Source organism: Neoarius graeffei, chromosome 16 (assembly GCF_027579695.1).
Source record: "Neoarius graeffei isolate fNeoGra1 chromosome 16, fNeoGra1.pri, whole genome shotgun sequence".
Lineage (NCBI taxonomy): Eukaryota > Metazoa > Chordata > Actinopteri > Siluriformes > Ariidae > Neoarius > Neoarius graeffei.
In genome coordinates, this window is record NC_083584.1 from 33,583,114 (window position 1) to 33,609,690 (window position 26,577).

A 26,577-nucleotide genomic window follows, 5' to 3' on the forward strand; every position below is an offset into this window, starting at 1 on the left:
ATGTCGTTAGGCGGCGCAAACAGTGACATCAGTGACCTTTTAAGCGGTAGTCTCACGACCCGGATAGTAAACAATAAACATGGAGGACATGGAGTCGTTAGTGTTGCTGGTCTTGGTGCTGTGGCTTGTTGTCACCGACAACGCCAACAGATACTGGCAAGAGCGTATAGATGAGCCGAGGCGCATAAGGCTTCAGAAATTCTTGTAATTCGTAATTCTTCTTCTCCGGGTTTACGGTGTTTACAGATCCCAGCGTGCTCGCGGGGCGTGTGTGGGCATGTGAGGACACTCCTCCTCACCAATCAGTGCACAGGGGAGTGTCTCCTCATGCCCCTAGCCCCACTCGGCTCGGTTTGGCTCACTTCAGCCCCACTCCAAAACCGTGCGAGTTTTGGGTGCTGAGTAGGGCTGAAGCAAGCTGAGTCGTGCTGCTCTGAGGTAGTCGAAACGCGAGCCGTGTCGGGCTGAAGTGAGCTGAAAAAGGGTAGTGGAAAAGGGCCATATGTGTCCATATAATATAAAGAATATTACACAGTTGTGCAAAGATATGAAGTTTATCTTCTCATGTTGAAAATATTTTCACTCATTTGCTTCACTCACTCGTGAATATGTATAAACTTCATATCTTTGTACAACCATGTGATATCATTTTTTATATATATATAGGCGGCACGGTGGTGTAGTGGTTAGCGCTGTCGCCTCACAGCAAGAAGGTCCAGGTTCGAGGCCCGGGGCCGGCGAGGGCCTTTCTGTGCGGAGTTTGCATGTTCTCCCCGTGTCCGCGTGGGTTTCCTCCGGGTGCTCCGGTTTCCCCCACAGTCCAAAGACATGCAGGTTAGGTTAACTGGTGACTCTAAATTGACCGTAGGTGTGAGTGTGAGTGTGAATGGTTGTCTGTGTCTATGTGTCGGCCCTGTGATGACCTGGCGACTTGTCCAGGGTGTACCCCACCTTTCGCCCGTAGTCAGCTGGGATAGGCTCCAGCTTGCCTGCGACCCTGTAGAACAGGATAAAGCAGCTAGAGATGATGAGATGAGATTATATATATATATATATATATATATATATATATATATATAGGTGACACAGTGGTTAGCACTGTCGCCTCACAGCAAGAAAGTCCTGGGTTTGAACCCAGTGGCTGACAGGGGCCTTTCTGTGTGGCTTTTGCATATTCTTCCTGTGCCTGAGTGGGTTTCCTCTGGGTGCTCTGGTTTCCCTCACAGTCCAAAGACATGCAGGTTAGGCTAATTGGTGGCTCTAAATTGACTGTACGTGTGAATGGTTGTTTGTCTCTATGTGTCAGGCCTGCAATGACCTGGTGAGTTGTTCAGGGTGTACCCTGCCTCTCGCCCATAGTCAGCTGGGATAGGCTCCAGCTTGCCTGCAACCCTGCACAGGATAAGCGGCTACAGATAATGGATGGATATACTGTGTGTGTGCATATACACACAAAATAGATGCAACCACTGTGTCTACTACAGGTCAAGTAGTTCATTTTGGCTGGCACTGCGTGTGAGGTTTATGAATTCCTTGGAGGAAATGCAGGATCTCATTAAGAATTAAACCTGAACTTGCTTTTGATGCTGTGTGAATAGAAGGACTGGTTTGTTTGGCCAGAGCAGCATGTAATTATGTCCTGACTGCATCCTCATGAAGAATGTCTCAGCATGCACCTAAATTAGAAAGTCGAGGAAGTGGACGTGATCTATTCTAAGACATTCTGTCAACGTGCATAGTGAGTGCAATCCACATTTATGCAACTGTCATTTGGGAAGGAATCTAGAAAGTCAGTTTCCAAAATGTTGAGTTCTCTCTCTCTCTCTTGTTTCTCTCACACCAAGACTATGGCACATGCATGCAAACTGGCCATGTCATCATTGTTGTCTCTGACTGGACTACACTCTTCATGGATTCCTTTTTCTCCCTCTCTTCTCCTCATCCTTCGACTTGTCTTGGCATGCCAGGCCCTATTTGTGAGCAGAAGGCAACAGCAAAATGGAGGGAAGGCACTGACAAATTAAAGACAGGAGAGAAATGTGTATATGAGAGTTTTGTCTCTATGGAGAAAAGAAATCAGAATAACACAGTACCGAAAAATGTGTGCCAGGGGCTTCAGGGTATTATGAATATTATGAAAGATGGTGAATATGGATGTTCTTCTCCATCACAGAGATTACTATGAGTCTTTTCACTCTTCTTAGTCCTGTACAGGAAAAGTGTAGAGGAGAGTAATAAAGGAGGCAATAAAGATGAAGGAAACTGCAGAGACACCATGTTATATCTGGAAAGGTGTTTAGACTAAACACTTGTACTAATCACTAAGCTTACTCAATAACAATATGATTACTTTCAGAAAATAATGACTTGGGTAAAACTTAAACAAGGCACAGAAATAACTATGAGGTACAGTAAGAAACTGAATATGAACACATTTATTTGTAATTTGTTTGCAGGAGCATTTACGCAAGAAAATGATCTTCATGGTATAAAAATATTTCCAACAAGAAATCCCAAGTTTGGGTAAATTTATAAGAAGACTCACGAATGAAAACCTCGACTAATAAGGTTCAAATTTTTACTTTATTTTTATACACAGCTTCTGCTGTCAAGTTGAAATAGCTTATTTGTTTCAATGGCACACAGAAATGTTGTTAAAAGTTCATAATAATGCACTGACATTAAATTTCATATTTCTTATCGCTCATTTCATATTAATGGTTTGAAAGAAAACAATCCAAAACAAATCCACAAATTAACTTCTGCAAGGACAAATAAGTGGTCACGGAAAACAGAGGACGAGTCAGTCTGTGTCATGCTTAGAAAGTGCTCTTTTCAACATTTAAACATTAATTTGTCATTAAATCTAAATCAGTGGTGTCATGAATGCTCTTGGTACTTTCAAGATGGTTTACATTATCAAGTACAAAGAAAATTAACATTTACACACAACTTTACGAAATGACTGATTAATAAGGCCAAGGCAGCAGTGATCATGGTGACAAGATTAACATTCTTCAAGAAAATAAATAAAAGCTAAAATGATTTTACTTGTACATTAACACATGTATTACAATATACAGCATTTGCACTGTATGTGAAATAATGTTATGCCTAGATGTAAAGACAGATGTTAGCAGTTAAGATTTTTTTTTTTACACGAGAGCTCTCAAGTTCCTTTCAAATCACTTTGAAATTGTAATTACATTGTTCAAATCTATTGCAATGAACCATCTCTTATTTTCGAGGATCTGAAAGCAGCTCAAGGACATAAAAGATGTTGCATGTAATTATAAATGCAAAGGGTTGGCATACAAGTTATTAGAGAATATATAAAATCCTCTTCAAAATATTGGAACAGCAGGGCCAGTTCTCATTTTTTTAATACACTGAAGACATCTGAATTTGAGATGAAGAGATGAATATGAAATGATAGAACAGATTCTTAGCTTTCATTTACTGATATTTACATCTAGATGCATGATACAACTTAGAGCATGGTACCTTTGATGGCAGACCACCTAATATTTAGATCAGTGAAAGTATTGGAACAGATAATGTTAAAGAAAATAGCACTTATTATTCTATCCCCACTCACTGGATATGAGCACTTTACTACTAGGCTATCAGCTCATATAAACTCTACTTGAAAGGAAAACTCCCAAAAATACAAAAAAGCAAGAACATATGGAATGAAAGTATTTGATAGGGAGAACATATCTTTTTTTATTTTTCATAAATTATTATTATCGCATTTTTCACAAATTGCTACTGTCATTTCGCCGGTTTGTTTCCATTCTAAGCGGAAATTATTTTGTTGGACCTTTTGTATGAAGTCTTTATTTATCGAGTTTGCAAAAAATAAAAATAAAAATGTTCTGCTTTTCAAAATCCAGTGAATGTGGATAGAATAAAACAGTTATTCCACTCAATCTCGTCATACATGGCTTATAGCCGATGAGGCGCATGGTGACGAGTTAGCTATAAGCCATGTACGACTCGATTTCATGGAATAACTGTTAAATATTCCATTGCATATCCCTTGCTTACAAAAACTGCATCGAGCCGGCAATCCACTGACATCCCCAAACGGTTTTCATCTTTTGTGATGCTTTTCCAGATTTGTACCACAATCACTTTCAGTTGTTGAAGACCGTTAAAGACCGGTGGTTTGAAAGAGGAGTAAAAGAAGCCATTTTCGTCAACCTAGAATGACTATCACTGAACACAGGAGGTGGTCTGAGGTGGGGTTTACATTAGAGCATATCAGCGGATCATCAGATTAATGTTTTTAAAACGATTAGTGTGCACACAGCAATGCCAATACACGATTCGCGTGCACACAGCAACACCAATACACGGATACGCTCGGCTCCGCAGGCATCCTGCGCTCCAAATCACTCCGCCCTGAACAGCGAATGCCCTCTGGAGGGTGCGCACTCCGGCCCTGCGCAGCTCACACAGCGCGCAAGTGAAGCGCACGAGCAGTGATTCGGGACTGAGCCGCTGTGTGTGTGATCCTAGTGCATATCGGGCATGCACGTCACTTACTACTTGCAAGTGGAAGGATGGCAAGCCTAAAGACAATCATAACTACACAATGGGCAGTATTTGCATCAGTATTTGCAGTATTTTCATACTTTTATACTCTTTAATGAAAGGTGATACAAGGCGGAAGTCCGCGCCGTTTTTCAGCAGTCGCGTCACATGACCAACGCCAGCGAATCAGGAAGGTGGATGTCACAGTGACGTTGTCCAATGACGACGCCAGCTAGAGCTCAGCACAGCGTATCCGCGTATCCTCAATGTTTACACAGCACCGGACCAGACACGATCTGGATTGAATACGTGGACCCTGGCAGATTCCCGTTTCCCGGCGTTTCCAGGCATTTTAATGTAAACGGACAGTGCATCCGTGAAGAAAACGAGACAGATACGGTCTAATGTAAACTTGGCCTGAGACACCATTTATCAGCCACCTACAATGCAGTCCTTGGCACATTTCCCAGAAAACTGAATACACATCCACACCAAGACTCAGCTGACTTCAATGACTCACATGATGGCAGAGAGAGCCAACGACCCACAGATCACCCTAACGACCCTCTAGGCTGCTAACACCGTTCACACCTGGCCTCCAGTGACCCCAACAACCTACAGGATGGCTGAGAGGGTCAGTGACCTATGTGACCTCAACAACTCTCCTTAGGGTTGCTTTTGATCCACTAGATGATAAATACCTGAAACTCCACACTAATCAGACAGAACTGAAAAATCCTTTTGGATGAGAGGTGAAACATCTTCAAGGATTTCAAGCAAGTCCAGTTGCCTTCTTTAGCACCTACGGATTACGATGACCTGGATGACTGAGAACCTTCACAGACATACTTTCAGTTGTTGTTTGGTTTGGATGGGTTCTTCCTTCAGTGCCCTCTTCAGGACATGTAACGCTTCTCATTTGGATTGAGGTCTACTGACTTGGCCAGTCTAAAACCTTCCACATTTTTTCCCCAATGAAGCCATTTGTTGTGTTGGGTCATTGTCTTGCTGCATGATGAAGTTCCACCCAACTGGATTGGATGAATTTCTCTGTAAATTGGCAGGTAGGATGTTTCTGTATACTTCTAAATTCATTCTGCTGCTCCCATCATGAGTTATAACATCAATAAAGATTAGCGAGCCCTATGGCTTTCATGTCCTGCAATGACCTGGCGACTTGTCCTGGGTGTACCCTACTTCTCGCCCATAGTCAGCTGGGATAGGCTCCAGCTTGCCTGAAACCCTGCACAGGATAAGTGGCTACAGATGATGGATGGATGGATGGATGGATGGATGGATGGATGGATGGATGGATGGATGGATGGATGGATGGATGGATGGATGGATGGATGGATGACTTTCATGTTGGTTTGTCCTTTTTAACAACAAATGCAGTCTTCACAGGTGAACCCCATGGCTCAGACCAAGACTCAACATTCAGAGCTATTAACTGTTTAAACACCAGCTGCTCCAGGGATATTAAGGGATCAAAGATATTCATACAAGTACAATGCATTTAAAAATGCACTACACAGAAATGTAGTGAGTACTACGTCTTCGGTACTGTGTATGCCATATTGTATTAACATCTTCTAAACAACTTGCAGCAAGGTGGAAGAAAGTGGCACAATGCCACCTGATTCTCTGTATCTCTGCATTCATAACATGACCAACGCTAATGGACACTCATATACCGTACATGGTCACAGCAAGCAGGCATGTACACATCCTGCATGTCAGAGCTGATGCAGATATCCTTGGGTACAAAATGCTGTCTCTCTCACTAGAAGCTGACGTGCACTTTCATAAGGCCTTTCTTATTTACCCATTTCAATTTCCCACTGATTTATTTTCCTGTCACTTTCCTCTTTTTTTTTCTCTTGCAAATCCAGATGGAAGTCACCGACTTCCTAGTGAAGGATTACTAATAATGCAGGAAGGCAAGAGTCCAAATAAATTCGCCCAGCCTTGCAAAATGTGGAAATGCTTTCCTAAATGCACTTTCATTCACCATTCAGTCAAGCTCATACTTTACGTATATGCTCAGAGGTGGTTTTGGGCATCTAGTATACATGTCATACACAATCGATTGATGAATATTTTAATGCAAACACTGTGGTAATCTGAAAATCAATATGATCTAATGCTTTGGCATCAATAAAACAATTATGATACAGATTTATAATGTATTGATACACATGTTCTAACCATAAACATTAAGCATACTGGATTTGCACACTGAAATTCAGAAACCCTGTCATGCATACCAAATTAGAGCTTGTGCCCCCTCTGGGGCTCTGCAGTTAGAATATCGAGGGAAGATGGGATAAAAAAAATAATGGAAGAGGGAGGGATAAGAAGCTCAATATCTCGAAAGCCTGAAGTGGTAAAGGAGATGCCTGTGGCATGCATCTCTTTGTGCTTGCCTTAATGGGAGATCAGATCTTAAATGCACCAGTGGCAGTAATGAGGCATTTGCGGTCTCTTTCGTGCCCTGCAGTAATTCTCACAAATCCCTTGTTCTTAATGTCAAATATAATGCCTCATAATTTTGAATATATGCAGGCATCTCTCATGAAAATTTATTTCCAAGACAGGGAGTAAGTCAGAGACAGAGAAAGTGATAGACAGAGCACCTGCATTTGAGAACTATCAATGCAACAATTATGTTAAAACTATGGAAATAAGAATTAAAGTGAACTGGGGAAATGTTTTCAAAGGTGGGAGAAAGAAAGATTAAAAGAGATTCTTCAACTTCAGCTTCATTAAGTCTGGCTCATTGTTTTCATTATGTTTTGGGTGTATACTCTGCTCTACTTTCCTGTTATTTTGCAGATTTAAAAAAAAAACAAGAAAAAAATTGGCGCCTCAAGGCTCAGTGTAGATACAGTATCAAAGTGAGGACCAGAGTAAAGTGCCAATTCCCAGTAGTAGCTAAATACAATTATTAAATCAATCAAACAAACAAAAACTAGGGTGTTCATCAACTCAGTGAACAAATAAGAAATTATGAACATGCTATTTCATTTTTAGGACATGAAGAACTTTCCAGACAGCCTAGTGTCCAGACATGTCCCTTTCATGTCTGAAGACAGAAACATTATGCAGAGGAAATGTGAAAAAATAAAATGAGTGAGTGGGATAAAAAAGATCATGCTGTGCTGTCATTGTAGACAAATATACACAGATTTTGGCAAGCAGCATCATTACAGATTCAGAATGAACCGAGGGGAGAAGCTTCTGAAGATGCAGAGGGGTGAGAAAGCCCCTCAGACAGAGACAGTGTGCATTATTAAACAAGAGATTCTCTTTCCTCTCATCGAGAGATGAAGAAATATTTAATAAGAGGTGGGCTAAAGAAGAACAAAGCTTTAGAAATACTAGTAGGCGTTATGATGACAATTGCGGTGGCTTTTTAAGTAAGATGAAAGCTTATATTTTCACCACAATTATAGGAAAACACAATGGGGGGGGCACGGTGGTGTAGTGGTTAGCGCTGTCGCCTCACAGCAAGAAGGTTCGGGTTCGAGCCCTGTGGCCGGCGAGGGCCTTTCTGTGCGGAGTTTGCATGTTCTCCCCGTGTCCGCGTGGGTTTCCTCCGGGTGCTCCGGTTTCCCCCACAGTCCAAAGACATGCAGGTTAGGTTAACTGGTGACTCTAAATTGACCGTAGGTGTGAATGTGAGTGTGAATGGTTGTCTGTGTCTATGTGTCAGCCCTGTGATGACCTGGCGACTTGTACCCCGCCTTTCGCCCGTAGTCAGCTGGGATAGGCTCCAGCTTGCCTGCGACCCTGTAGAACAGGATAAAGCAGCTAGAGATAATGAAATGAGATGAGACAATGGGGGGGGGGAGAGATGAACAGAAATGGTGGCGTGAAATGAGGGAGTGTTGACCCTGTCCCTAATTGCTGGTGGACAGGCTACTCTAGGCAGTCACAGTCAACCATATTCTTACCTTTTTTTTTCTTTTTCTTTTTTAATAATGGATTAAAAGGTGTGACACAGCAACCAACTCCTGACTGGTACATTTGAGAACTTTGTCCTGGACTTCCTTTTTTTAATAGCTTCTTGACAATGTTTGTTTAAAGATGTCCTCCAACAAACTCCAAAGCCAGATCTATTTACAGTGGTGCTTGAAAGTTTGTGAAACCTTTAGAATTTTCTATATTTCTGCATAAATATGACCTAAAACATCATCAGATTTTCACACAAGTCCTAAAAGTAGATAAAGAGAACACAGTTAAACAAATGAGGCAAAAATATTATACTTCGTCGTTTACTTATTGGGGAAAATGATCCAATATTACATATCTGTGAGTGGCAAAAGTATGTGAACCTTTGCTTTCAGTATCTGGTGTGACCCCCTTGTGCAGCAATAACTGCAACTAAACGTTTCCGGTAACTTGATCAGTCCTGCACACTGGCTTGGAGGAATTTTAGCCCATTCCTCCAGACAGAACAGCTTCAACTCTGGGATGTTGGTGGGTTTCCTCACATGAACTGCTTGCTTCAGGTCCTTCCACAACATTTCCATTGGATTACGGTCAGGACTTTGACTTGGCAATTCCAAAACATTAACTTTATTCTTCTTGCATCATTCTTTGGTAGAACGACTTGTGTGCTTAGGGTCATTGTCTTGCTGCATGACCCACCTTCTCTTGAGATTCAGTTCATGAACAGATGTCCTGACATTTTCCTTTAGAATTTGCTGGTATAATTCAGAATTAATTGTTCCATCAATGATGATGGCAAGCCATCCTGGCCCAGATGCAGCAAAATAGGCCCAAACCATGATGCTATCACCACCATGTTTCACAGATGGGATAAGGTTCTTATACTGGAATGCAGTGTTGTCCTTTCTCCAAACATAACGCTTCTCATTGAAACCAAAAAGTTCTATTTTGGTCTCATCTGTCCACAAAAGATTTTTTCAGTAGCTTTCTGGCTTGTCCACGTGATCTTTAGCAAACTGCAGATGAACAGCAGTCCTTTTTTTGGAGAGCAGTGGCTTTCTCCTTACAACCCTGCCATGCACACCATTGTTGTTCAGTATTAACCTGATGGTGGACTCATGAACATTAACATTAGCCAATGTGAGAGAGGCCTTCAGTTGCTTAGAAGTTACCCTGGGTTCCTTTGTGACCTCGCCGACTATTACACGCCTTGCTCTTGGAGTGATCTTTGTTGGTTGACCACTCCTGGGGAGAGTAACAATGGTCTTGAATTTCCTCCATTTGTACACAATCTGTCTTACTGTGGATTTGTGGAGTCCAAACTCTTTAGAGATGGTTTTGTAACTTTTTCCAGTCTGAAGAGCATCAACAATGCTTTTTCTGAGGTCCTCAGAAATCTCCTTTGTTTGTGCCATGATACACTTCCACAAACGTGTTGTGAAGATCAGACTTTGATAGATCCCTGTTCTTTCAATAAATCATGGTGCCCACTCACACCTGATTGTTATCCCATTGATTGAAAACACCTGACTCTAATTTCACCTTCAAATTAACTGCTAATCCTAGAGGTTCACATACTTTTGCCACTCACAGATATGTAATATTGGATAATTTTCCTCAATAAATAAATGACTAAGTATAATATTTTTGTCTCGTTTGTTTAACTGGGTTCTCTTTATCTACTTTTAGGACTTGTGTGAAAATCTGATGATGTTTTAGGTCATATTTTTGTAGAAATATAGAACATTCTAAATGGTTCACAAACTTCCAAGCACCACTGTACATTGAGATCATGTGACACTTTAATTGCTCACTTTGAATAATTTTGTGCCTTTTGATTGGGACTAAATACTTATGCGAGATGCCCGATATACTATATCAATAATTATTATCCATACAGGACACTATTTTGATGTAATAAAAACTTGTTCTATTCCCTTCTAGCGGGTTTCATTGATTTGGTTTGATAGCATGTAATATTGTTTGCATATCGCTTATTCTACGTGTATTACATCACTCTACCAAATGGATAATGAGCGTTGAATACAGTTTACGAGATTGCATGGTTGTCAAGACAACATGACGTCACACATTGGAGATGTAAAACTTCCGCACTAGCGAGTGACTGACAATTTGTAAACAAACATGGCCGCCAGGTTTGCTTTGTTAAATACGGAAGATTTTGAGAGAATTTTGAAAGAGAAAGACGCGTTAAACACCTTATAGGAATGTGTATGTAGTATAATAATAATAATGGCTTTTTTTTCGTGGTCTATCAGATATATTCCATTAAGCGAGCATGATATTGAACTCTTCTTCGACTCATTCAATATCATGCTAGCTGAATGGAATATATCTGATAGACCATGAAAAAAAAGCCAGCCAATATTATTTAAATGTAGTTTTGAGAATGGATTACATGTCTTGTTCGTATCCTGCACTCTTTTCCACAAGTAATCAGACACAATCCTGTTGAACACAAAAATACCAAACATACCATTTTCTAAATCATGCCCATTGATATGGCCATGACACTAAATGGAAACACTAGACAGAGCACTAGAGATGAATCGCTACCAGTTTTAATTGAAATGCATGAAGAACAGTTCTTTTGTCTCCTCGTGAAAACACTTCACTATATTGTTGAGTACTTTACAGATACAGATAATGGCCAAATTCTATAATCTTTCCTCTCAAAGCCAAACCAGAATCAAAGCATTGTGTTTCCTTCTCCAATACGAAGTCCACCAGTCCATGCCAATAAACAACTGGACAACAATATTGTGCTTTTTTTGTCTATGTATTTTGATCTGACTTTACCTTCATATGACACTTTGAATCCCAAGGACCCGCTGGTATCATCTGTCTTGAAATTAAGCCACATCTGATGACTTGTGCTCACCACCAGGTCTGGAGTGTTGGTTCCTGACAGGCTGGGAACAGAAATAGGATTCAGAAAACAGTGACTACGTTTACATGCACATGCAAATCGAGCTGCTGTCAGTAATCGAGCTGAAGGTCCCAGCAGGGTGCCAGAGAAATCCAATCCTACATGCACACAACTGAAATCGGGCTATTGTGTGAGGTGCATTGTGCACCCGAGCCACAGGTGGCGCAACACGCCCCATCGTGTTAGTACACTTCCGGTTGTCGTCATGAAGAAGAGCTATTCAAGAGTGTAAACAAAGTTATCAGTTCCGTGTTCTCCATTGCGCGTTTTTCTCCTGTCCATGAATTTTAATACATTCAACTCCTTAAGCTGAATGAGCATGAACTCTGTCTCCTCATTGCTCCAGAAGTGCACGTTTCTGCTTGCCTGTAGCAGTGGGGGCGTGGTCAAGCGCCGGTCTGTGACAGGAGGGCGGAGCCAGGGAAGGTGAGTGGCAGAATAACTACACCTGACGGTAATTAACCTGTATTTGTGTGGCTTCCCAGTAACCGCGCCCTATTTAAGGAGGCAGAGGGAGAGCAGAGGGGACAGCTCATCCCGGGACTAGAACACAGCGCGCGCACATGCGCGTGCGTGCGTGCGTGTGTGTGTTTTTCTCTCAAGAATAAAAGTAGGCTGTTAAACTGAAAAGTCTGACAATAAAAAGCCTATTAGTACCAGAAGCTTTGTCCTGACGTCCTCTGTGCTCCACCCACACTTCAGAGAGCTCTACATCGCCATTTTCTCTTCTCCGTTTGTTCCTCCTGACCTCTTCTGCTGCTCGCTACTACTGTTGTCATGCCGACCGAGGCTGTTGTGTTTCCCGCTTGTGGTCTCGTCACTCGTCACTTCCGGAAGTAGCTCGACAACTAGCTCGATAGGGTATACATGCACAAAGTAGCTCAGCAGAAATCGCATAAACTAGGTCGTGTAGCTCGATTCCGAGAAATCAAGTTCGGTTCAATTTCAGCCGAATTAAGGTGTATACATGGCATTTTGAACTTCGATTTCAGTCGAGCAATGGCAGAAATTCGATTCTCTCTATGTGCATGTAAACGTAGTGATTGTGAACAGTCTGATCCTGATGTACTCTATACCAAAAACCCTGGCTGACTATAGAGTTTCTCTGGCTCTGGGATTATGGGGCTCACTAATTGAGCACATTAGGCCATTTGAGGTTTTGAGCACCCAGAAAGAATGAGAGAGTGAGAAAGAGAGAGAGAGTACCCAGGGATGCCATAATGTTCAGCGACTGCACGAGCACTCTCAAGGCTCTGCCAGAGAGCGCACATAAAACAGCATCAATAAAACTTTATGAACACCATAAATTTCAGCACAATTAATAACAACACTCTGAGAAACATTCCAGAGCATCTGGTCAGGCAAACTGCATTACGGGCATCAATATGCAGCAAGGTTTTTCTTTCTTTTTTATTATTATTTTTTTTCCTATTGCCGTGATCTTCTTGTAACACTGAGAGCGAAAGTGATTGGCACTTGAGTGCAGGGTATTTCTCCCATCCGCTGTTGCTCAGAGGGCTGATGAAAGAAGGAGAAACAGAGCAAGAGGAGAACGAAGAGGAGGAGGAGGAATAGATAATGTGAGGGTTAAAAGAGGAGAACATCAAGGAGAGAAAGAGAAAAGAGAGCAATAGAGTATCAAGTACAAATGTGCCAGAGACAAAAGTACTCACACATGAAAGACGGTCCTTTGGTCCCCAATTACAGCTCCATCACCCACAGTTAGAGTGTCATAGCCACGCTCCAGGTCAAAGTCCTCAAAGGTCAACTTTATTACCTGCAAACAAGCCCATAAGCTTCATTACCACACATATTAGCAGCCAGTCCATAACCTCCACTATTCATTTGTTCTTTTATGCTCGGACTTACCTAGATCACCAGCAATCCAATTTTACTTTTGCAAAATGTGATTGGACCTGAACTACTTCCTGTTTTCATATTACTGTAGCTGAGTTTGTGCTCAGAACAAAGCTATGAAATGATTTTAGGTTAGGTTAGGTTAGGTTAGGTTAGGTTAGGTTAGGTTAGATTAGATTAGATAGAACTTTATTGATCCCTTTGGGAAGGTTCCCTCAGGGAAATTAAAATTCCAGCAGCATCATTACAGGATAAACAGAGAATATAAAATAGAGAAAACTTCTAGATAAATTAAATTAAATTAAGTATTTACATATACAAATATAAAAAAGAATAAGATATGGGAAAAGAAGAATGAAAAAGAAAAAAAAAAAGTCCAGCAGGAGAGGTATTGCACATTATATTGCACATTTAGATTGCACATTGTCCAGTATTGCTTTTTGTCAGGCTAGGCTACTGCTCCTTCCCGTCCTCTGTCCTCCTGTTACCCTTCCTCCCCCTCCAGAGAGGAGTTGTACAGTCTGATGGCATGAGGGACAAAGGAGTTTTTAAGTCTGTTAGGGGTCATCCATAATTTTCATCATTATCATGAGTCTACAAAGAGTAGACTTCTGAGCAACCCCCCTCCCTCCCCCCAAAAGTGTACATTCGCGGACAAAAAAATGATGATGGATCTACGTGGAATAGGAATTCAAAATAAAACCATGTCTTGTATTACTTTTTATTAAAATCGGATGACAGGACAATACAAAGATTCACAAGAGAAGAAAAGAAGACACAAGACGGGTCCAGAAGTTTTCATAGAAAGCAGACGATTCTTTTTTCAGTCCCCCAGGATTCAGCGGGCCTTTTTTGTGATTGTTGCGGGGGGTTTTCCAAAAAATTGCGATGAAAGTTGCGGTATTTTTTAGGTTTTTGTTGCGATTACATTGCGGGAGGAAGTGAAAGTTGCGAGGAATTGTTGCGATTTTCTCTTTTTGTGATTAAAATTGAGTGATATGTTAAATATTAAGTTATTACTGAAAAACTATTGATTAAAAAAACAGACACTGAGAAATGGTCCTATAAACAACTTTACCAATATAAAAGATTACCAGGACTACAAAAATGCAGAAAAATAGGCTTTACTTATCCAAATGCACCTGTTGGTTCAAAAGTTAAAGTGCAGAGAACCTCACAGCACAACATGAAGTTACCTTAAAATATAATATAAATGCCTCAGCTTTCATGTAAGAAAAAAAAATATTAATACTAGTACTGTGTGCAGGCAGTCTCTCCTGAAGACTAAATTAAACAATAATTATAAACTAATAAAATAAATGGCTCAGGCTTCATAGAAGAAAAAAAAACAATTTGAACAGAATCTCACAGTATGATGCTGAAGCTGCCTAAACAATGGAAAATAAAATACCATTTTGGCAAAAACGTTGGCATCCATTAATTTCTTGTATTAAGTAAAAAAATAATGTAAAGTGCACACAGTCCTTCACTGTAAACATAACACACGTTCAGTAACAGAATTTAAGCCTACATAAACACTGACTCGCACGTGCTGCTTCTCTTGAACGTATACACGGACGTAAGCAGCGTTGCCAGATACTGCTGACGTTTTCCAGCCCAAAATATGTTCAAAACCTGCCAAAATGCACTTGAAACCCCCAACTGGGCGGGAAACCGCCCAATCTGGCAACACTGGAAGTAAGGCGGAAGGTAGTTTGTCGACGTCACCTCAAGACGACGCCAATGATTGGTCAAATTTGTGGGAAAGTTGCGGTGATTGGATATAATTGCAACACCGCCCTGAGTTTGCGGGGATTGGTTGAATTTGCAAATCGCAACATCCTGGAGGGTCTGTTTATGAAAATTAGGGACTGTCTTTTTAAGGGGAGCTGTTGCCTTTTGGCTTTGAAACATTCGTTTTTTTATTCTTTCCAAGCAGCCTGTCCTGCCCTAACTGCCTCCTGCCGCTTCTCAGATGTATGCAGGAAACAATAAGTGTTTAAAAACTGCTCGTACTCGTTTGAAGGAGTCTTGTGAATAGCAGTATTTCTACTCTTCACAAATTTATAAACGCGGTCAAAATCTGGGTCAGCCATTGTTGTTGTATTGAAGAAAGAAAGCGTGTAGAGCTAGCTGGCAACACCGATGTGGCGTGAAATTTTTAATATGGCGGCCACCGATTCGCACATTGACGGATCATCATTTTTTCATTTTTAAAAAGTGTACGCCTGGTCATTAACCACCTCCCCCCCTGCGTACGGTTTGTACGCTCGTGATAATGATGAAAATTATGGATGACCCCTTAGTCCCGCACTTGGGAAGGAGTATTCTGTCACTGAACAGGCTCCTTTGGTTGCTGATGACGGTGTGCAGAGGGTGACTGGCATCATCCATGATGTTCAATAGTTTTTCCATAGTCCTCTTCTCTGCCACTGTCACCAGAGAGTCCAGCTTCATGCTGACCACAGAGCCAGCCCGCCTGATCAGTTTGTCTAGCCTGGATGTGTCCTTCTTGGATGTGCCGCCCCCCAGCACACCACGGTGTAAAACAGGACACTGGCGACCATGGACTGATAGAACATCCACAGGAGTTTCCTGCAGATGTTAAAGGGCCACAGCCTCCTCAGGAAGTATAGCCTGCTCTGTCCCTTCCTGTACAAGTGGTTGGTGTTGCAAGTCCAGTCCAGCTTGCTGTCCAGCCACAGCCCAAGGTACTTGTAGGAATCCACAACCTCCACCTCGACTCCCTCAATCAGAATTGGTCGTGGCCTTGGTCTGGACCTCCCAAAGTCAATGACCAGCTCCTTGGTCTTCGAGGTGTTGAGCTGCAGATGGTTCCTGTTGCACCAGACGGCAAAGTCCCTCACCAGGCTCCTATACTCCTCCTCTCTGTCGTTCCTGATACACCCCACTATGGCTGTGTCATCGGCAAACTTCTGAATGTGACACAGCTCCAAGTTGTAGCAGAAGTCTGTGGTGTACAGGGTGAAGAGAAGGGCCAGCACCATGCCCTGGGGTGCTCCGGTGCTGCTAATCACAGTGTCAGACATGATGTCCTTCAGCCTGACGTACTGCGGCCTGTCAGTGAGGTAGCTGGAGATCCAGGTGACCAGGCAGGGGTCCACTCGCATCCTGTTCAGTTTGTCCTGAAGCATAAGGGGCTGGATGGTGGTGAAGGCACTCGAGAAATCCAAGAAGAGGATCCTCACTGTGCCATTTCCCTTATCCAGATGCGAGTGGGCTCAGTGTAGCAGGTAGAGGATGGCGTCTTCCACACCAACACCTGCCCGGTATGCAAACTGCAGACAGTCCTGGGCATGTTGCACCTGGGATCTGAGGAGGCTGAGGAAGAGCTGCTCCAACATCTTCATCAGATGTGAAGTGAGTGCCGCTGGTCGGAAGTCGTTCAGCTCGCTGGGCCGGTTCTTCTTAGGAACTGGAACGATGCATGATGTCTTCCAGAGGGTGAGCACTCTCCCTAGCTGCAGGCTGAGGTTGAAGATGCATTGGAGTGGTTCACCCAGTTCAGCAGTGCAGGTCTTCAGTAGTCGGGGACACACCTTGTCTGTGTCTGCTGCTTTCCTGGGGTGAAGCTTCCTCAGTTGACCTCTGACCTGGTCTGCAGTAATGCATGGAGGAGTCTGTGTTGAGGTGGGGGAGGAGGGGTAGGAGGGGTCTGCTGTGATGACTGGGGGGAGGTGTGTTGAGGGAAGAAGGAGAGATGGCTGCAGTGAGGGGAAGGGTGGGGGGGACGTGGGCTGGTTGAACCGGTTGAAGAAATCATTCAGCTCATTCAACCTCCCCACTGTCCCCTCAACGACTCTGGTCTTTGTGTTGTGGCCTGTGATGGTTTTCACACCTTCCCAGACCTCCCTCATGCTGTTCTCCTTCAGCTTCTGCTCCACCTTTCTCCTGTAGCTGTCCTCAGCATCCCTCATGCAGCGTTTCACCTCCTGCTGTGCTGCTTTCATCGCCTCCCTGTCCCTGCTCCTGAAGGTGGCCTTCTTCCTGTTGAGGACAGCGTTGACTTCCTGTGTTACCCATGGCTTGTTATTAGGGTAACACCGTACAGTCTTAGCAGGGGAGATCACGTCTGCACAGAAGTTGAGGTAATCCGTCAGACAGTGTGTCAGCCTCTCTATGTCCTCACAATGTGGGCTAAGCAGCACGTCCCAGTCCGTGGTGTCATAACAGTCTCTGAGGGCATCTTCTATTTCAGGGGACTACCTCCTAATGGAGCTAGTTGTTGCAGGCTGCCTTTGGACCAGGGGGGTGTACTTGAGCTGTAGACGAACCAGGTTGTGGTCAGACTTCCCGAGTGGGGGGAGGGGTGTGGCTCTGTATGCATCCCTCACATTAGCATACAGCAAGTCAATTGTTCTGTTGTTTCTTGTTGGACAGTCACCAACCTGGTAAAAAGCAGCCAAAGTAGAGTCCAAAGTAGTGTGATTAAAGTCCTCAGAAATGATCATAAATGCCTCAGGGTGCTGTGTCTGCAGCCTTGCTGTGACAGAGTGAATCCTCTTACATGCAGCGGCTGCGTCTGCCCTCGGAGGGATGTAAACACAGATGGTGATCACGTGACTGAACTCCCTCGGCAGATAATATGGCCGCAGGCTAATGGCTAGCAGCTCCAAGTCTGGGCAACATAAGACTATCTTTACGGAGATATATCCCGGGTTACACCAGCAGTTGTTCACATAGATGATGAGTCCCCCACCTTTGCCTTTCCCGCATGCTTTAGTGTCTCTGTCAGCTCTCACAGCAGTGAATCCCCGCAGGTCCATGCTAGCATCCAGTACAAGGTGTGTTAGCCATGTCTCCGTAAAGATAAACAAGCTGCTCTCCCGGTAAATCCGCTGGCTGTTCAGTGCGGATAGCTTGTCGACCTTGTTCAGCAGCAAGTTCACATTCCCCATAATAATGGAGGGAATGGATGGTTTGCAGCACCGCCGGTTGTCCACTAGCCTAGCCTTTAGCTTAGCCCCGGCTTTGCAGCCCCTGGGTCTCCTCCTCAGCTCAGCCGGGATGGGATGTCATATCCCGGCTCGTCCCATTGTTTTTAGGGCCAGCAGCTCCTCTCTTGAATAAGCGAGAAAACTGGCTCTTGGTTGCATGTTAAAGTTAAAAATATCCATGTGATATGAAGAAAAACACACTATGTCTTCGTAAGAAGAGCAGAAAAGTAAAAAGGTGGAAAAAAGAGGTTTAAAGAGCTAAAAACTACAGAGCTACTGGAGAGGCAGCGTCTCCCACAGCGCCACAATGGATTTAGGATATTTAGGCTCACTGAAGGTAACGTTGATGACATTTACAGAAGTATCACACCAGGTATGTCATAGCAGCCCTGAGTTGTGGTTTATTGTACCATACCATCCATCCATCAATTATCTGTAGCCACTTATTCTGTTCTACAGGGTCGCAGGCAAGCTGGAGACTATCCCAGCTGACTATGGGTGAGAGGCGGGGTACACCCTGGACAAGTTGCCAGGTCATCGCAGGGCTGACACATACAGACAAACAAACATTCACACTCACATTCACACCTATGGTCAATTTAGAGCCACCAATTAACCTAACCTGCATGTCTTTGGACTGTGGGGGAAACCAGAGCACCTGGAGGAAACCCACGCAGACATGGGAAGAACATGCAAACGCCACACAGAAAGACCCTCACTGGCTACTGGGCTCGAACCCAGGACCTTCTTGCTGTGAGGTGACAGTGCTAACCACTACACCACCTTGCCACCCTGTACCTTACCAGTGGTGAAGCAAAGTGGATGAGGTGAGGAATTAATAAAAAAAAACCTGAGTGAAGTCAACTTCATGCAAATGAGAAGTGAAACAAAGTGGCAAAGTCGAACACTTCTTTTTTTTTTGTTAAGGAATAAAAAATGAGTTTTAGCAAACCATCTGTTGAAGAATGATAAGTGGGTTTTGTTATAACCAACTGGTACTGACAATAAAATGGTGAAAATGATGAATTAAGTATAGATGTTCTGTTTTCTGTCTGATTGTGCTGTTTGGACTGTGTTGAAAGTTGGCAACTTAAGTTCAAAAATTACATCAACGTTTACTTCCATTATGTAACTGCATAAGTCAAATTTTTCTGATCTCCATTCAGATTATGCAAATTACCTGGGTGTAGTTTGCCAATGCTACTTTCCCCGATATTTCTCCCCTATCATGTGACAGCTATCACCTGTATACAGATGGAAAAAGCTAACACATGCTTCCTCCAAGAGAAAATGTCCAGCCGACTGCTTTTACTATGTCATGGGGCGACACAACTTGGGGAAAAGTGCTCTCCTGCTCTCCTGGGCTCTCACTCATGGACAGCTGAAGTGTCAAGTTTCAAACTCACAATCACTGGAGAACAGGGTGAACACTTTTCTATTGTGTCACTCAGGAACCCAGATTGTTCTTGCGTAGAAACATCAAGAAACCACCTGGGTTGCACAATAGTATCTCCCACCACCTTTGAACTAAACAGTTGCCTTTACTAAAAAAGATCAAAGGATAGAAAGTGTGGAGTAAAGTGTGGAGCAAATGTGTAGTGTTTTTTTTTTCCTTTGCTATCAAATGTAGCATAAAAGCAAGAGATAATTAAAAATGAAACTGAAAAAAGGCAATTGATTTAAAAATAAAAATGTGGCAAGCACTGTTTTATGCAAACTTTGCCATGCAAGCACAAATCCTGCACAAGTAGTGCTAAAGCCTAAGGTCTGAATACTGATGTGTACAATTTCAGTATTAACTCCTCCCTACATGTATTGAGTGCAACTCTGAACACGACCCATTGTCGATAAACATGGCTATACACAAGAAAACCACCATGAAATGTAAGGGGAAAAGTGAAAAATGAAATGTAAGGGGAAAAGATGTGCTGTCTGATCTCCTGTTTCAAATTGTCTGACACATTTTTGCCAAATTCTTAATGTTTGGAGGCCAGCTCCTAATGAAAAAGCTTATATAAATGCAAATTGCATTCTGTCCTATGGTAAACACAGTGGGTAATGAAAATTGCCAGGGGTGAGGAGGCAACATTCTGGGTCAAATCTTAGGTAAATGGAGTTTCATCCTGCTTTTTCTTTCCCCCTCATCCGATTTTCTGGCTCTGTTTTTTCTTGCCATGTTATCCTCAGTAGGTAAGACCTGTGCTTTCTTGTAGCCTCATGGGAAACAGTGGGTGTGGTATTGATTGACAGTTTTATAGGGAGACAGTAAACACAGCAGACTCACTGTGGGTTTCTGAGAGCTTGTAATCTCCTGAACTCTAATCTTCTTTCATAGAGTACAAAATGCTGGGAACAAATATGAACTTATGGTATGCTGTGAAGGATGGCACTGATCTGCTGCTGAGTACTGGGGCAACTCAGTACTGCTGAATAAATGAACCTGAGGAGCAACCAGTAATGCTTAGACTTATATTTCTGGAGTAAATGGTCTGTGTTCACCCAACTCAACATTATAGGAGGTCAAGTGACAAGTGGAAGTGTTTTCCAGGGATTTTATATATATATATATAAAACCGGTGAGTGGCCTAGTGGTTAGCGTGTCTGCCTCTCGATCGGGAGATCGCGAGTTGTACTCACGGTCAGGTCATACCAAGGACCATCACAAAAATGGTACCTATTGCCATCTAGCAAGGAATGCTGTAATACAGATGCGAGTGGGGAGTCAAACTCTTGTGGTTACCAGAGGACTAGCCCCCACTGTAACCCTAGCTATGTACGGTAATAGGCGAGAGGCTGAGGGCTACGGAAACAGAGATTGGCGCCGCCCTATGCACCACATGGCATGGGAAGATGGGAAGGACCTTGATTTTATATATATATATATATATATATATATATATATATATATATATATATATACATACACAGGACACTTTTTTGATGGAATAAAAACATTTATTCTATCCATAGTCACTGGATATGAGCAATCGCGTGCTCTGATTGGCTCCTCTACTACAAGGCTATCAGCTCATATACCATGAGTAGAGAAAAACAAAATGGCGGAGCGTGTTGCTGAACCAACCGAGAACGAAATAAAAACTCTACTCGAAAACAAAACCCCAAAAAATACAAAAGAAAAAGCAACAAAATATGGAATGAAAGTATTTAATGGTACGAACATATCGTTTTTTATTTTTCAAGAATTATTATTATAGCATTTTTTCACAAATTGCTACTGTCATTTCGCCAGTTTATTTACATTCAAAGCGGCAATGATTTTGTCAGACATTTTGTATAAAGTTTAAATTTTTTGAATTTGCAAAAAAATGCTCTGTTTCTCAAAATCCAGTGAATGTAGATAGAATAAAATAGTTATTCCACTCAATCTCATCATACCGTACATGGCTTATAGTCAACTCGGCACTATGCGACTCCTCGGCCGGCTATCAGCTCATGTACAACTCGATTTTGTGAACTAACTGTTAAGTATTCTTTTCTCTTCTCACAGGTTACATTCATTTGGTTTGATAGCATGCAATATTGTTAGCATATCGCTTATCTTACATGTACGGTATTACGCCATTCTCCCCAATGGAGAATGAGCGTTGAATATGGTTTATGATATTGCATGGTTGTCAAGACAAAATGATGTCATACGTCAGAGCTGATGCGAATATCCAATGAAAAAGTTTTCTGCTGCGCATGCGCTGAAGCATTTCTTTGTTTATCAGGAAAGAGAAAGACAAGTTGAACACCCGAAAGGCTCCCAAAACTTCATTAGATATTCTTCATGCATATTTACAAGGCAAAAACATACCAACGGACATCGAAAAACTGGAAAAGAGAGTGTGTGTGTGTATCATAATAATAATATTGACTGGCTTTTTTTGTGGTATATCAGGTATATTCCATTTAGCTAGCATGATACTGAACTTGTCTTCAACTTGTTCAATATTATGCTAGCTGAATGGAATATATCTGATATACCATGAAACAAAGCCAGCCAATATTATTTAATTAATCAAGCCATAACCTTATATATTTGTGTCTTTTTATTTTACAGTAACTTTGTAGTATTAATAGTTTTTTTTAACATTGATATTTTAACAGGATACTTCTTCACCAAAGTGATTTTCAAGAAAGTCCTATAGATATGTAAATATGTGGTAATAGCAAGTAATGACTAATCCATACTTGGAGTTACATAGACTAATACATTCACTTATCACTGCTATTGGCTGGCAAAAAAAAAAAAAAAGGAATCAGCTAAAGGTACTCTGTTAGTCAGGATATATTTCAGATTCAATCAAATCTACAGTCAGCTGCACAAAACGACACTGTGATTATGTTTGATTTTGCTTTAATGGACCTTTAACACTTTGATTACAGTTTGCGTGAAGTGGAGAGTTGTGTGCGAGATGATGCAAGATCTGACTCAGCTCGGTTAGAGTCAGCTCAGCAGTGAATGCCGATTCAAAGATGGCGATCAAGTCTCATTTTCGGATCATACCAAGGCCAAAATGAAAATCTCATCTCGCAGACACTGCTGTAAACATTGCATCTTCCATTCATTATTAAAGGTAAAACCGTATCATCAATAAGCTATAAGGAGCAGTTTCTCTGCTGTACTCTCAGTTTATCAATGATTGCAGCTTAGCTATCAGCTCATCCACACAAGTGCATTTTAATTGTAATCTGGTACATCCTGAAAGAGTGTAAAATAATCCACAGATACACAGATTCAATTTTGCACATTTATTGCCCTGATTTATTTATTTTCATTGTTAACAATATAGCCGACTTGATTAGGTTGCTGCAGATTTGTTGTGCTTCAATGTTTTCTTCTTTGAAACTGGGTTGTGTTACCAAGATAACTTTTCAAAAGTGTTGATCTGTGCAAGCTCGAAGGAGGCCATACTGACCAGGGAACAGTTTCATACTGTGTTTCAAACACTGTTGCACAAAATAGTCAAAATAATGATAAGGTAGTCATTCTTACACTTTACTGCTGTTGCAGAATGAGGAAAAATGCATTTAATCGAAACCCAAAATTGAGACTGGGACTGAAGCTGGAGTGAATTTTAGACAAATGAGTTTCGCTTCAGAGTTGCAGGTAATACAAGTCAGGTGACTCAAGATAATAAAAACAAACACTGATAATTAAAGCGGTAAAGAAGTACCACATGTAATCTGCCACTGCTGTCTGTGAGCAGATCATTTCATCTTTTCCTGCTTCCATGAGATTCGTTCATCTAGAAAGTCTAGACTCACATATTGACTCTGTCAGGGGGAATCATTTCCAAGTATGTCCTTCTACTCCAACATCCATCCATCCTTCTTTCTCTCATTTTCTCCTTATATCCACCTATTCCTCTATATACTCAACAGATGCTCAGTACAGCTTCAGTAAGACTTGAGCTGTTCATTTTACAGTGTCTTGTGAAATTATTCATCCCCCTTGGTGTTTGTGCTGTTTTGTTGCATTACAAGCTGGAATTAAAATGGATTGGGGGGGGTTAGCACCATTTGATTTACACAACATGCCTGCAACTTTAAAGGTGAAAATTGTTGTTTTATTGTGACACAAATGGGTGAAAAAACAGAAACCTGGAGTGTGCATAGGTATTCACCCCCCAAATTCAATACTTTGTTGACTCACTTTTTGCTGCAATTACAGCTGCAAGTCTCTTGGGGTATGTCTCTATTAGCTTAGCACATCTAGCCACTGGGATTTTTGCCCATTCCTCAAGGCAAAACTGCTCCAACTGCTTCAAGTTAGATGGGTTGCGTTGGTCTACAACAATCTTCAAGTTATGCCACAGATTCTCAATTGGATTGAGGTCTGGGCTTTGCCTAGGCCATTCCAAGACATTTTAATGTTTCCCTTTAAACCACTCCATTGTAGCTTTAGCAGTATGTTTAGGGTCATTGTCCTGCTGGAACATGAACCTTTGTCCTAGTCTCAAACCTCTGGCTGACTCGAGCAGGTTTTCCTCCAGAATTGCCCTGTATTTAATGCCATCCATCTTTCCTTCAGTCCTGAACAGTTTTCCTGTCCCTGCAGATGAAAAATATCCCCACAGCATGATGCTGCCACCACCATGCTTCACTATAGTAATGGTGTTCTCAGGGTGTTGGGTTTGCACCACACGTGATGTTTCCCATGATGGCCAAAAAGATCAATTTTAGTCTCATTTGACCAGAGAATCTTCTTCCATGTGGTTGGGAAGTCTCCCACATGCTGTTGGGCAAACTCCAAATGTGATTTCTTAAGCAATGATTTTTTTTCTGGCCACTCTTCCATAAAGCCCTGCTCTGTGGAGTGTACAGATTAAAGTGGTCCTATGGACAGATACTCCCATCTCCGCTGTGGATCTTTGCAGCTCCTTCAGTGTTATCATTGGTGTCTTTGTTGCATCTTTGATTAATGCCCTCCTTGCCTGGTCTGTGAGTTTTGGTGGATGGCCTTCTTTTGTCAGGTTTGTCGTGGTGATATATTCTTTCCATTTTGCGATAATGGATTTAATGGTGCTCCGTGGGATATTCAAAGTTTGGGATATTTTTTATGACCCAACCCTGATCTGTAGTTCTCCACAACTTTGTCTCTGACCTGTTTGGAGGCTCCTTGGTTTTCATGTTACTTGCTTAGTAGTGTAGCAGAGTCAGGATCCTTCCAGAACAGGTTGATTTATACAGACATCATGTGACAGATCATGTGACACTTTGATTGCACACAGGTGAATCTTAATCAAATAATTATGTGACTTATGAAGTGAATTGGTTGGACCAGCTCTTATTTAGGGGTTTCATATGAAAGGGGGTGAATACCTATGTACCCTCCAGGTTTCTGTTTTTTTTTCATCTTAATTATTGTTTGTATCACAGTAAAACAACATTTTTCACCTTTAAAGTTGTAAGCATGTTGTGTAAATCAAATGGTGCTAACCCTTCAAAAATCCATTTTAATTCCAGCTTGTAATGCGACAAAACAGGACAAACTCCAAGGGGGAATGAATACTTTTGCAAGACACTACTCATTTTCTTTGCTGGCTTGGGTTTCAGTCTTTAAGCATTTGCCAAAATGTGCTCTGAATATAATTGTACAGAACACTTTAGTGACTATGTAATAATGTAGAAAAAAATCAGAGATATTGACAAATTAGTTTCATACATTTGAAGCTTCTACAACTTCCTGTGAGTAAATGGAAAATTTATTATGAGTGTATTCATTCTATGACAAAGGTTCAGTGTAGCTTACATTTCAATTATTTCAAACGTAAAAGCTGAATACAATGAATGCTAACAGCATCTATGAGCAATGCCAAGTCGGCTGATGTCTCAGTGCAGAGACAGTGTGGGGGTTCAAGCAATGGCTCTGCTTGTAGCAAATACAATGCTTATTGTCAGGTACATTTCACATAGCCCCAGTTTTGCCTCAATATCAAGGCTGACCTCACGTCTCCTCTAGGCGCCATTGTGGGCGACACAAAAATAGAACGTCATTACAACTGGAAAGAGTAAGAACAGCCATGCTCCATCTTCATCTGTACCGCTCTCCCAGAGCCCAGACAGTGTCGAGTCCCCTCCCTGTTTCTCCCCTCTGAGCTGGCGTGATAAGAGTAGAGATTTGTAAAACCATTTGTTTGAGCCCTGAGAAAGAAATTTGGCAAGCAAGCTGGAGCGTGGCCTTGAACTGGGCTCCAAAGTCAACACTATGGCTTTGTCACTCCTGTAATAGCATGCTTAACGTGACACCAGTGTCCTCCTTTAGTTCTCTATTCCTTTACCCTTTCTCCTTCCTCAGCTTCAATCATGCGATCGATATTCTATCAACATCAATATCTATAGCCCACGAAGGAAAGAGTTCCCACAAATCAAAACTAACAGAGGCGTCTACAAGAGCAATCATGTGTGAAAGCAAATGGTGTTTCATAGAGGACATACCTTGGAGGGGTCGGAAGCAGTAATGATCCAGGTGCAGTTGGCATTGTTGTCATACTGGACTGGGAAGTTGGGAGATGTAATGACACCACTGGGGCCTCGAAGCTGGCCTCCACACATAGGTGCTGAATGAGAGAGAGAGAGAGATTATTGTATAGATGTCCATTTTATTATTGAGCAGGTTATGAACCAACTGTTGTTGTCCAAAGAGTCAAAACCCAGAAAGCAACCCGAGAAACTCCCTGAGAAAAGCCTGAAAACCATAAATATGATGAAGCTTTTCTGACAGGAGAATGGCCATACAGGACATGCTAGAGATGCAAGCGAATGCTAGATATATATTAGAGAAGGTGAAATGTACCATATATATTTTTGAGA

General features: G+C 42.0%; 1 protein-coding gene across 1 annotated transcript in view; it reads right to left on the reverse strand.

Annotated features, from left to right (window-relative positions):
* The window catches only part of csmd2 (CUB and Sushi multiple domains 2), a 755,566-nt gene that overhangs the window by 275,989 nt on the left and 453,000 nt on the right, over nucleotides 1-26,577 (reverse strand). The window contains exons 10-12 of the mRNA XM_060942244.1: nucleotides 26,203-26,324; nucleotides 13,117-13,220; nucleotides 11,314-11,426 (exon numbers count right to left, since the gene is read on the reverse strand). Coding sequence (XP_060798227.1) covers nucleotides 11,314-11,426; nucleotides 13,117-13,220; nucleotides 26,203-26,324 — 339 coding nt within the window. The remainder of the gene's footprint in view (nucleotides 1-11,313; nucleotides 11,427-13,116; nucleotides 13,221-26,202; nucleotides 26,325-26,577) is intronic.